Here is a 12,723-nt window from a genome sequence, read left to right as displayed (position 1 = left end):
GTACCTGTAGTTAGTACTACATCCACCCAGGTCTCTGTCACCAACACTACAGCTGTACCTGTAGTTAGTACTACATCCACCCAGGTCTCTGTCACCAACACTACAGCTGTACCTGTAGTTAATACTACATCCACCCAGGTCTCTCACCAACACTACAGCTGTACCTGTAGTTAGTACTACATCCACCCAGGTCTCTGTCACCAACACTACAGCTGTACCTGTAGTTAGTACTACATCCACCGAGGTCTCTGTCACCAACACGACAGCTGTACCTGTAGTTAGTACTACAACCACCCAGGTCTCTGTCACCAACTCTACAGCTGTACCTGTAGTTAGTACTACATCCACCCAGGTCTCTGTCACCAACTCTACAGCTGTACCTGTAGTTAGTACTACATCCACCCAGGTCTCTGTCACCAACTCTACAGCTGTACCTGTAGTTAGTACTACATCCACCCAGGTCTCTGTCACCAACACGACAGCTGTACCTGTGTGATGCTTTCTCTCCCCCTGTGGAATAGAGTAGAGCTGTAGAGTTGTATAATAGTTCATGTAGGTAGATGTCATGTGGAACAGTGGAATCAGTGCAGAGAGAGTTGTGTCATTAGATGTAACCAGTATGTTTATGTTATGTTGTACTAAAAGACAGGGTGGAAATATGAATGTTTTGTCATAATAAATGTGGAGAGTTTATATTCTTCTTTCTGTTCTATTAAATCTGCCAATCTGAAACTACAGAGATATTGTCAGAACTTCTGCTTTTTCATTCTGAGTAACTCCTCACAGTCAGTATAGATTAAAAAAGACCCCTCCTGTAAATGGCCATTGGTTGCTGGTCACACCACGGAGGGAAGTTTCCCCTAGGTTCAGATCTAGGATCAGGTTTCTCTCCCCCAATCCTAACCATAACCATTTGTGGTGGAAATGCAAAACCGACCTAAGATCAGCGTCTAAGATCAGTGACAGAGTGAGAGCCATAATGTGCTCTCCATTTGAAGGCTGGGGTGCTGTAAACTCAGTCAGGATATATGTAGTGTATATGTCAATTAACAGGATCCCAATTTATTTTAGCACATCCAAAATCGGGACCCTGTGAATTCATACATACATCATATAGCATGATATATAGTCATTTAATGTATTATATTATCACACTAAGACTGGTGGGAGTCATATCATGTAGTATATTATCACACTAAGGCTGGTGGGAGTCATATCATGTAGTATATTATCACACTAAGACTGGTGGGAGTCATATCATGTAGTATATTATCACACTAAGACTGGTGGGAGTCATGTCATGTAGTATATTATCACACTAAGGCTGGTGGGAGTCATATCATGTAGTATATTATCACACTAAGACACACTAAGGCTGGTGGGAGTCATATCATGTATTATCATGGTGGGAGTCATCACACTAAGACTGGTGGGAGTCATATCATGTATTATATTATCACTAAGGCTGGTGGGAGTCATATCATGTTATATTATCACTTCAGAAACACATGTTTAACACTGATGAGCGCTGTGGGAAACATACATGTTTAGATTGGCTGGTGTAAGTCACATGATGACCAGTGTGGTGTTGATTTGACAGTTTCCTCTTCACTGTGGTTAACTGTTTCAAACATGTATCACTATAATAAGTCACACAGATGCAGGACAGTCCAGAGAGAACACATAGATACAGACGTATATTAGAGTTGAGATAAGTAGAAGTTACTGTATTGGACCACCAGTGTGTTAACATGTCAGAGGGAGTCTATGAAATCTCAGATGGATTTGAAGACGATGAACCTGATGCAATAAAGAACACAGACATTGATGACCAATTATATGCCAACGTAAGAGCCTTCAAACCCAGTCCAAGAGATGGAGTTGTTGCTTCAGGTAAGATTGCACACACACACACACACACACACACATAAGCACACACACACAAACACAATTACAGGTGTGATTACCCTGTAGTACTATATCTTTATTTGTCCCAATCCTGGATGATACAGTAAAACACATTACCAAAGATCTTTAATCATTTGTGATTCAGTACATGTTCAGTGGTGGAAGAGACCCTCTGGAGTTGCTGCAGTGTGTCTGGGGCTGCTGTGTGTTCTCCTACTGGCTGGGATCATAGGCCTGTCTGTCTACTGTAAGTTTACTATGTTTTTACTGAGACTTAAGTAGCCTACTTAATCATACTTACTCATTAATGGTGTTTTAGTTACATGTTTGATGAACTTTTCCTACATACAGATGGAGTCATTGGTCATCATGACTCAAAATTGAGAGAACAGCTACAGACCAGTTACAACACCCTGACTAAAGAGAGAGACCAGCTACAGACCAGTTACAACACCCTGACTAAAGAGAGAGACCAGCTACAGACCAGTTACAGCACCCTGACTAAAGAGCAAGACAAGATACAGACCAATTACAACACCATGACTAAAGAGAGAGACCAGCTACAGACTGAGAGAGATGTTCTCAGTGGATGGCTTACCAGTCTCAGTGAGTAAACCTACAGTAACACATTTTCAGTAATCCCACACACTTTATCATGTGTCTATTCTTTCATAAAATATGTGATCATTTGAAGGAAATTCATGTTTTCATCTTGTAGAACAAACCTGTCCTGAACGCTGGCAGAAGTTTGAATCCAGTTGGTACTTCCTGTCTACTGAGACTAAAACCTGGAAGGAGAGCAGAGAGGACTGTTTGCAGAGAGGAGCAGATCTGGTGATCATAAACAACAATAAGGAACAGGTGAGAGAGAGAGAGCGCGAGAGAGAGCGAGAGAGACAGACAGACAGAGAATATATGGGTGTGTGTAACATTAGACCGTCCCCCGCCAATACCCGGGTGCGAACCAGGGACGCTCTGCACACATCAACAACAGTCACTCACGAAGCATCGTTACCCATCGCTCCACAAAAGCCGCGGCCCTTGTAGAGCAAGGGGAACCACTACTTCAAGGTCTCAGAGCAAGTGACGTAACCGATTGAAACGCTATTTAGCGCGAACACCGCTAACTAGCAAGCCATTTCACATCCGTTACATGTGCAACAGGTATACCTATACATATCTATCTTTTATCTCTTTTCAACAGGAGTTTCTCTTCAACCTCAACAAGAGAGTCTGGATTGGTCTGACTGACTCTGTTACTGAGGGGACCTGGAGATGGGTGGACGGCACCCCTCTGACCACCCCAAGGTAATATACTACTGCTCTAATAACACTGACCACATCAAGGTTATATACTACTGCTCTAATAACACTGACTACCCCATGGTAATACACTACCGCTCTAATAACACTGACCACCCCAAGGTAATATACTACTGCTATAATAACACTGACCACCCCAAGGTAATATACTACTGCTCTAATAACACTGACCACCAAGGTAATATACTACTGCTCTAATAACACTGACCACATCAAGGTTATATACTACTGCTCTAATAACACTGACTACCCCATGGTAATACACTACCGCTCTAATAACACTGACCACCCCAAGGTAATATACTACTGCTATAATAACACTGACCAACCCAAGGTAATATATTACTGCTCTAATAACACTGACCACCCCAAGGTAATATATTACTGCTCTAATAACACTGACCACCCCAAGGTAATACACTACTGCTCTAATAACACTGACCACCCCAAGGTAATACACTACTGCTCTAATAACACTGACCAACCCAAGGTAATATACTACTGTTATAATAACTCTGACCACAGTGTAAGGAGAAGGACTGATTCTCTGTGTTGTTCATACTCTAGGTTCTCCACACTCAACTGGTGGACCAACACTGACCACAGACTAAGAGATGATAACTACTCTGACAATAAGGGGCCAATTATCAGTTCATTCAACCTTTATCTATACAGGTTATTGTCATTGATAATGGCATGTCTGTACATTAAGCTGAAACATGTTGGTACCTTATTTAGGATGGTGATGTTCAAACTGTGATGTCTGACTGTTTTTAACCCTGTAGGTACTGGTATTAACCATGATATCTGACTGTTGTTAACCCTGTAGGTACTAGTATTAACCAAATATCTGACTGTTGTTAACCCTGTAGGTACTGGTATTAACCATGATATCTGACTGTTGTTAACCCTGTAGGTACTGGTATTAACCATGATATCTGACTGTTTTTAACCCTGTAGGTACTGGTATTAACCATGATGTCTGACTGTTTTTAACCCTGTAGGTACTGGTATTAACCATGATATCTGACTGTTTTTAACCCTGTAGGTACTGGTATTAACCATGATGTCTGACTGTTTTTAACCCTGTAGGTACTGGTATTAACCATGATGTCTGACTGTTTTTAACCCTGTAGGTACTGGTATTAACCATGATATCTGACTGTTTTAACCCTGTAGGTACTGGTATTAACCATGATATCTGACTGTTTTTAACCCTGTAGGTACTGGTATTAACCATGATATCTGACTGTTTTAACCCTGTAGGTACTGGTATTAACCATGATATCTGACTGTTTTAACCCTGTAGGTACTGGTATTAACCATGATATCTGACTGTTTTTAACCCTGTAGGTACTGGTATTAACCATGATATCTGACTGTTTTTAACCCTGTAGGTACTGGTATTAACCATGATATCTGACTGTTTTAACTGGTATTAACCATGATATCTGACTGTTTTTAACCCTGTAGGTACTGGTAACCATGATATCTGACTGTTTTAACCCTGTAGGTACTGGTATTAACCATGATATCTGACTGTTTTAACCCTGTAGGTACTGGTATTAACCATGATATCTGACTGTTTTAACCCTGTAGGTACTGGTATTAACCATGATATCTGACTGTTTTAACCCTGTAGGTACTGGTATTAACCATGATATCTGACTGTTTTAACCCTGTAGGTACTGGTATTAACCATGATATCTGACTGTTGTTAACCCTGTAGGTACTGGTATTAACCATGATATCTGACTGTTTTTAACCCTGTAGGTACTGGTATTAACCATGATATCTGACTGTTTTTAACCCTGTAGGTACTGGTATTAACCATGATATCTGACTGTTTTTAACCCTGTAGGTACTGGTATTAACCATGATATCTGATGATTTTTTAACCCTGTAGGTACTGGTATTAACCATGATATCTGACTGTTTTTAACCCTGTAGGTACTGGTATTAACCATGATATCTGACTGTTGTTAACCCTGTAGGTACTGGTATTAACCATGATATCTGACTGTTTTAACCCTGTAGGTACTGGTATTAACCATGATATCTGACTGTTTTTAACCCTGTAGGTACTGGTATTAACCATGATATCTGACTGTTTTTAACCCTGTAGGTACTGGTATTAACCATGATATCTGACTGTTTTTAACCCTGTAGGTACTGGTATTAACCATGATATCTGACTGTTTTTAACCCTGTAGGTACTGGTCTTCACATCAGCCTGATAATGGTGATGGCAAACCAGAATATGGTGTGGAGGACTGTGTTCAGATACGTAAAGATCAGAGTCCTCTGGAGGCGTGGAATGACGTGTCATGTCGCAGCAAACTCAACTGGGTTTGTGAGAAAGTGTTTTAACATCACCATGACAACATACTGTGGAATGACGTGTCATGTCGCAGCAAACTCAACTGGGTTTGTGAGAAAGTGTTTTAACATCACCATGACAACATACTGTAACACATACAGTAGCCTATAGTGCACACAACCTCCTCCTTCATTCTCTCTCTCTCTCTCTCTCTCTCTCTCTCTCTCACACACACACACACACACACACACACACACACACACACACACACACACACACACACACACACACACACACACACACACACACACACACACACACACACACACACACACACTCACACACACACACACACACACACACCGTCACATACCCTCATTCACACACACGCACGACCACATGCATGCATGTACACAAATGCATACACACACACACACCTCTATTGTTGTATTTGTTTGTAGTATCATATTAATAAAAGTCCTTCTTATTTGCTGCTTGTAGCTTCGTTCAACATGAATTTATTACATTTGACTTTGTGCAGTCACATAATTTTCAATTCAAATATATTTACATGCTTTAATGCACTAGAGGGAATAGGATGCCATTTTTGATGCAGATACATGTATTTATTATCACACTATAGTTCTGTACTCAAAAAGTAAGGATCACAATTCAAATGAGACTTGACGTAGCATAGCTTGTGGGACCAGTAGTTTGTCAATATTGTCGGCACACACAAGACAGAATGTCGACATCGTCCACAGTTAGTTGAGTAACTACTGTATGTTGTGTCCTTGACCTTGTGTAAGTTACTGAACATGGTGTACAATGTAGACACCACAACCAGGCCTGTGTCCCAAACAGCCCCCTGTCCTCTTTTAAGGGCATTACTTTTGACCAGGGCACATAAGGCTTTGGTCCAAATGACTGATGACTGACTAACAGATATGGTGCCATTTGGGATGTATTCTGGGAGCTTCTCTTTGCTTTCTATCAGGCAGGGAATGACTTGTCATCTGGCTGTAAACTCAACTGAGAAAGTGGTTTAACATCACCATGACAACATACTGTAACACATACAGCAGCCCATACTCTCTCTCTCTCTGTCTCTCTTTCTTTCTCTGTCTCTCTTTCACTCTCTCTCTCGCTCTCTCTCACTCTCTCTCTCTCTCTGCATCTCTCTCTCTCTCTTTCTCCCTCTCCCTGCATATCTCTCTCTCTCTCTCTCTCTCTCTCTCTCTCTCTCTCACTCTCTCGCTCTCTCTCTCTCTCTCTCTCTCTCTCTCCCTGCATATCTCTCGCTCTCTCTCTCTCTCTCTCTCTCTCTCTCTCTCGCTCTCTCTCTCTCTCTCTCTCTCTCTCTCTCTCTCTCTCTCTCTCTCTCTCTCTCTCTCTCTCATCTCTCTCTCTCTCTCTCTCTCTCCTCTCTCCTGCATCTCTCTCTCTCTCTCTCTCTCTCTCTCCCTCTCTCTCTCTCTCTCTCCCTGCATATCTCTCTCTCTCTCTCCCCTGCATATCTCTCTCTCTCTCTCTCTCTCTCTCTCTCTCTCTCTCTCTCTCTCTCTCTCTCTCTCGCTCTCTCTCTCTCTCTCTCTCTCTCTCTCTCTCTCCCTCCCTGTGTCTCTCTCTCTCAAGGCAACACATCCATCTATTGTTGTATTTGCTTGTTGTTCTATTTCTTGACATTGTAGCATCCTGTATACCAGTAGTTATGTTTCACACATCATCAGAGTCAACATGACGTTAGTATATTTTACTTTGTTCACACTCTGCTTGCGGTGCATTTCATCATTTCCAATTCAAATACATTCTTCTTACTTGATAAAGATATTTACATGCTCCAATTTAAGCCTGGTGATGACATTCTCAACAGTACCAAACCACCATTACATACACTGTATAGGAGTTGACTGTATCACCAACCAATGAGTGTAGTAGAGATATCAAAGGATCTGTCACGCCCTGGTCTTAGTATTTTGTGTTTATATATTTATTTGGTCAGGCCAGGGTGTGACATGGGGTTATTTTGTGTTGTGTTGTGGTATTGGGGGTTTTAGTAGGTATTGGGATTGTGGCTGAGTAGGGGTGTCTAGCATAGTCTATGGCTGCCTGAGGTTCTCAATCAGAGTCAGGTGATTCTCGTTGTCTCTGATTGGGAACCATATTTAGGTAGCCACTTTGTGTTTATTTAGGTTTCACTGTGTGTTTGTGGGTGATTGTTCCTGTCTCAGTGTGTTTGTATTCACCAGACAGGCTGTATTAGGTTTTCACATTTCCGTTTGTTGTTTTTGTATTTGTTCGTATTTTCATTCATTAAACATGTATCGAACTAACCACGCTGCATTTTGGTCCGACTCCCCTTCGACGGAAGAAAGCCCTAACAGGACCTTAATAGTCTTTGACAGTCAGTCTTTATTGTCACATTACATATAAACACAATATCAAATGTTCATATTTGACTGTTGTTCCCCCATATGGGTCCCAAAAGAGAGAAGTGAAGTGAATCTTTTCAGTGGTTCAACCAGCTGTCACTAAAAAACTCAACCAATCTTCTTCGTTAAGAGAGAAGAGAGCTGCTGCTCATCCTCTCTGGTTTAGCATACCCATCCTCAATATCCACTTGTAACAGTTTGTAGTGTCACATCTATTGTCTGGACATTATAATGACCCATGTTTGTAGTCCTGGACCTCCTGAACATGTTGATGTATATTTGGGAGTAAACAGAGGGTCCACATCAGCAGAAAGGTGAAAGGAAGGAGTTCTGGAAACTCCCTGAATTATCTTGGGGCTGTTACATATGATATTTAATATATGTTAACAGCTAGTCTTTGTTCTCCACTTCCCCTCTATGATCTACATCTTCCTGGTATGATAGTGTCCTGTCCATCATCACAAATAGCAAGTCCCGTTCCCTGGACAGGAGGACTGTGTTGAGATATACTCTGGACAAGATGACCATGTAGAGACATGGAATGATTTATATTGTGCTGCAGAGAATGGTTTAACAATAACCACTGTAACAAGCACACACACACACACACACACACACACACACACACACACACACACACACACACACACACACACACACACACACACACACACACACACACACACACACACACACAACACACACACACACACACACACACACACACACAATACAATACTGCAAGTACTGGTGGAGTGGAGATTCTGATGGTGGTGTAGGTCAGAACTGTGTGATGGTACATTACTGGTTATCAGGCCAAGGAGAATGGTGGGTCTTTGGGGGTTCCAGTCCAGAGGATTGGATCTGTGAGAACTCTCCTGTTTAAGGAACTCTCTACTGTATGTTAATGATGGTCTGTCACGTCCTGACCATAGAAAGCCTATATTTTCTATGGTAGAGTAGGTCAGGACGTGACTAGCGGTTTTAGTCTAGTTTATTATTTCTGTGTGGGGTTCTAGGTTTATTTTCTATGTTGGTTTGTGTATGATTCCCAATTAGAGGCAGCTGGTAATCGTTGTCTCTAATTGGGGATCATACTTCAATCAGCAAGCTCCTGCTGAAATGTGCCCGTTGCCAAAAACCCCAGGAAGATTGACACTTCATGTGCACTGGATTGGCATATTTTTGCATTTCTCAGGTAGGTCTTAAATCCTCGAAAATATCTGATCATCCATTCTGTACTTTCTGGGAAAAAGTCCCATCGGTCTCTTTGAAATGCAGGAAGTGTGCCAAATCTTTTGGCACTGCAAGATCAGGCATCTCTAATTCCATTTCCATTATCTCAGTCTATTATAGTATTTCTACAATGGTTTCTCTTCAACACGTGTCTCTAATTTAACAAATGACTGTACTTTATATTGATTATTATCATAACAAATGCACTGATGTGGTCAAATTACATAAAGCCTGAACAAGATCTGTTATTTTACACATTTAGCCTACTGTAGTTAACTGCATCTTTCTCAACAACAACATTTCTCTTCAACCTCAACAAGAGAGCCTGGATTGGCCTGACTGACATGATGAAGAGGAGACCTGGAAATGGGTGGACACATAGACACACACACACATTACATGTTTTGTATTTGCATATGAAAATGTTTCCTACTGCCACAACAGCAAACCACTCGCACAAACACACACACTCACTTAATTTTTTGTATGAGCACATGAAGAAAATCCCTATTTACTAGCATCCTGTGTGTTACATCTGCTTCTGCCACGCCTTCTACTGCTCATCCTGTGTCTTCTTGACTTGCTGCCACTCCCCCAGGGCTCTCTCCCTCTCCATCTCTCCCTGTGTGTGTGTGTGTATACTTAGTCCTGCCTCTTCCACGCTGCCAGATCGTAATCTCTGCTCAGTCAGTCTCCGTTTCTAGATGTTTGTTAATGTTAGATCCTGTTATCCTGTTGTGCCTGTTTTCCTTGTCTGATGCTGTTTTCCTCTCCGCTACTGTTGTAACCCACTCTGACTCTGGTTCCTGTCTCCAGTCCCACGTCTCGTCATCCTGCTTCTCTGTCCTGGATTCCCCACTCTACTTCTCCCTTGGATTCCCCTCCAGACCTGCTTTACCCAGTCCCAACCCCTCTCGCTCCAGCCCCAGCCTCCGCACCTGGTTTCCTGCAACCCGCCCAAGCTTCCCCTGACCTGCACTCCATCTTCAACCCTGTGTTTTAATAAATACCTTGGTTACCTCATCCCAGTCTCCTCATCTGAGTCTGCTCTTGGGTTCCCCTGTTCCACTCCGCGTAATACTGTGTGTCAAGAGGTATGTTTCACACTTCATTAGACACAACATGAGATCAGTACATTAGACACAACATGAGGTCAGTACATTAGACACAACATGAGGTCAGTATAGTAGACACAACATGAGGTCATTACGTTAGACACAACATGAGGTCAGTACATTAGACACAACATGAGGTCAGTACATTAGACACAACATGAGGTCAGTACATTAGACACAACATGAGGTCAGTACAGTAGACACAACATGAGGTCAGTACATTAGACACAACATGAGGTCAGTACATTAGACACAACATGAGGACAGTACATTAGACACAACATGAGGTCAGTACAGTAGACACAACATGAGGTCAGTACAGTAGACACAACATGAGGTCACTAGACAACATGAGGTCACTAGACACAACATGAGGTCAGTACATGAGAAACAACATGAGGTCAGGACATTAGACACAACATGAGGTCAGTACATTAGACACAACATGAGGTCACTAGACACAACATGAGGTCAGTACAGTAGACACAACATGAGGTCAGTACAGTAGACACAACATGAGGTCAGTACAGTAGACACAACATGAGGTCAGTGAGGTCACTAGACACAACATGAGGTCACTAGACACAACATGAGGTCACTAGACACAACATGATGTCACTAGACACAACATGAGGTCACTAGACACAACATGAGGTCAGTACAGTCACAACATAGACACAAACATGAGGTCACATCAGAGACACAACATGAGGTCAGTACATTAGACACAACATGAGGTCAGTACATAGACACAACATGAGGTCAGTACATTAGACACAACATGAGGTCAGTACATTAGACACAACATGAGGTCAGTACAGTAGACACAACATGAGGTCAGTACAGTAGACACAACATGAGGTCAGTACATTAGACACAACATGAGGTCAGTACAGTAGACACAACATGAGGTCAGTACAGTAGACACAACATGAGGTCAGTACATTAGACACAACATGAGGTCAGTACAGTAGACACAACATGAGGTCAGTACAGTAGACACAACATGAGGTCAGTACATTAGACACAACATGAGGTCATTACATTAGACACAACATGAGGTCAGGTACATTAGACACAACATGAGGTCAGTACAGACACAACATGAGACACAACATGAGGTCAGTACATAGACACAACATGAGGTCACATAGACACAACATGAGGTCAGTACTAGACACAACATGAGGTCAGTACAGTAGACAAACATGAGACACAACATGAGGTCAGTACATTAGACACAACATGAGGTCAGTACATGAGTAGACACAACATGAGGTCAGTACATAGACACAACATGAGGTCAGTACATGAGGTCAGACACAACATGAGGTCAGTTAGACACAACATGAGGTCAGACACAACATGAGGTCAGTTCACAACATGAGGTGGACACAACATGAGGTCAGTACATTAGACACAACATGAGGTCAGTACATTACATGAGACACAACATGAGGTCAGTACATTACACAACATGAGGTCAGTACAGTAGACACAACATGAGGTCACTAGACACAACATGAGGTCAGTAGACACAACATGAGGTCACATTAGACACAACATGAGGTGAGGTCAGTACAGTAGACACAACATGAGGTCAGACACATGAGGTCAGGACAGAGACACAACATGAGGTCAGAACATTGGACACAACATGAGGTCAGTACATTAGACACAACATGAGGTCATTACATTAGACACAACATGAGGTTAGTTCTGTAGACACAACATGAGGTCAGGAGACACAACATTTTTTTTTTTTTTCTTTTCACCTTTATTTAACCAGGTAGGCCAGTGGAGAACAAGTTCTCATTTACAATTGCGACCTGGCCAAGATAAAGCAAAGCAGTTCGACACATACAACGACACAGAGTTACACATGGAGTAAAACAAACATACAGTCAATAATACAGTATAAACAAGTCTATATACGATGTGAGCAAATGAGGTGAGATAAGGGAGGTAAAGGCAAAAAAGGCCATGGTGGCAAAGTAAATACAATATAGCTAGTAAAACACTGGAATGGTAGATTTGCAATGGAAGAATGTGCAAAGTAGATTTTTGTAGTTCGTTCCAGTCATTGGCAGCAGAGAACTGGAAGGAGAGGCGGCCAAAGAAAGAATTGGTTTTGGGGGTGACTAGAGAGATATACCTGCTGGAGCGTGTGCTACAGGTGGGAGATGCTATGGTGACCAGCGAGCTGAGATAAGGGGGGACTTTACCTAGCAGGGTCTTGTAGATGACATGGAGCCAGTGGGTTTGGCGACGAGTATGAAGCGAGGGCCAGCCAACGAGAGCGTACAGGTCGCAATGGTGGGTAGTATATGGGGCTTTGGTGACAAAACGGATTGCACTGTGATAGACTGCATCCAATTTGTTGAGTAGG

At 42.2% G+C, this 12,723-nt stretch overlaps 1 protein-coding gene across 5 annotated transcripts; it reads left to right on the top strand.

The window, feature by feature from the left end:
- The first annotated feature begins 1,616 nt into the window (after positions 1-1,616).
- LOC112221881 (CD209 antigen-like protein E) lies at positions 1,617-5,765 on the top strand. Of its 5 annotated transcripts, XM_042313061.1 has the most exons (8): positions 1,619-1,893; positions 2,054-2,155; positions 2,260-2,311; positions 2,354-2,514; positions 2,627-2,769; positions 3,113-3,216; positions 5,445-5,616; positions 5,695-5,741. In XM_042313061.1, the coding sequence occupies exons 1-7, from the start codon at positions 1,752-1,754 to the stop codon at positions 5,599-5,601; spliced, it is 861 nt and encodes a 286-aa protein (XP_042168995.1). In that variant the 5' UTR covers positions 1,619-1,751; the 3' UTR covers positions 5,602-5,616; positions 5,695-5,741. The 5 variants fall into 5 exon arrangements, with proteins under 5 accessions (XP_042168996.1, XP_042168995.1, XP_042168993.1 ...); XM_042313059.1 differs by having other exon boundaries at positions 2,260-2,514; positions 5,445-5,580; positions 5,659-5,765; XM_042313060.1 differs by having other exon boundaries at positions 2,260-2,514; positions 5,445-5,602; positions 5,681-5,755.
- The last annotated feature ends 6,958 nt before the right edge of the window (positions 5,766-12,723 follow it).

The sequence above is a fragment of the Oncorhynchus tshawytscha genome, unplaced genomic scaffold, assembly GCF_018296145.1.
Source record: "Oncorhynchus tshawytscha isolate Ot180627B unplaced genomic scaffold, Otsh_v2.0 Un_contig_4756_pilon_pilon, whole genome shotgun sequence".
Taxonomy (NCBI): domain Eukaryota; kingdom Metazoa; phylum Chordata; class Actinopteri; order Salmoniformes; family Salmonidae; genus Oncorhynchus; species Oncorhynchus tshawytscha.
The sequence above is the reverse complement of the archived record's forward strand: the minus strand, read 5'-3'. Positions and strand labels throughout refer to the sequence as shown.

Bases quoted from the DNA above. Each gene is read 5' to 3' on its own strand.
- LOC112221881 (XM_042313059.1), top strand. From the start codon at position 1,752: ATGTCAGAGGGAGTCTATGAAATCTCAGATGGATTTGAAGACGATGAA. The intron at 1,894-2,053 runs GTAAGATTGCAC...TTTGTGATTCAG, and splicing joins AGATGGAGTTGTTGCTTCAG to TACATGTTCAGTGGTGGAAG. The intron at 2,770-3,112 runs GTGAGAGAGAGA...TCTTTTCAACAG, and splicing joins TAAACAACAATAAGGAACAG to GAGTTTCTCTTCAACCTCAA.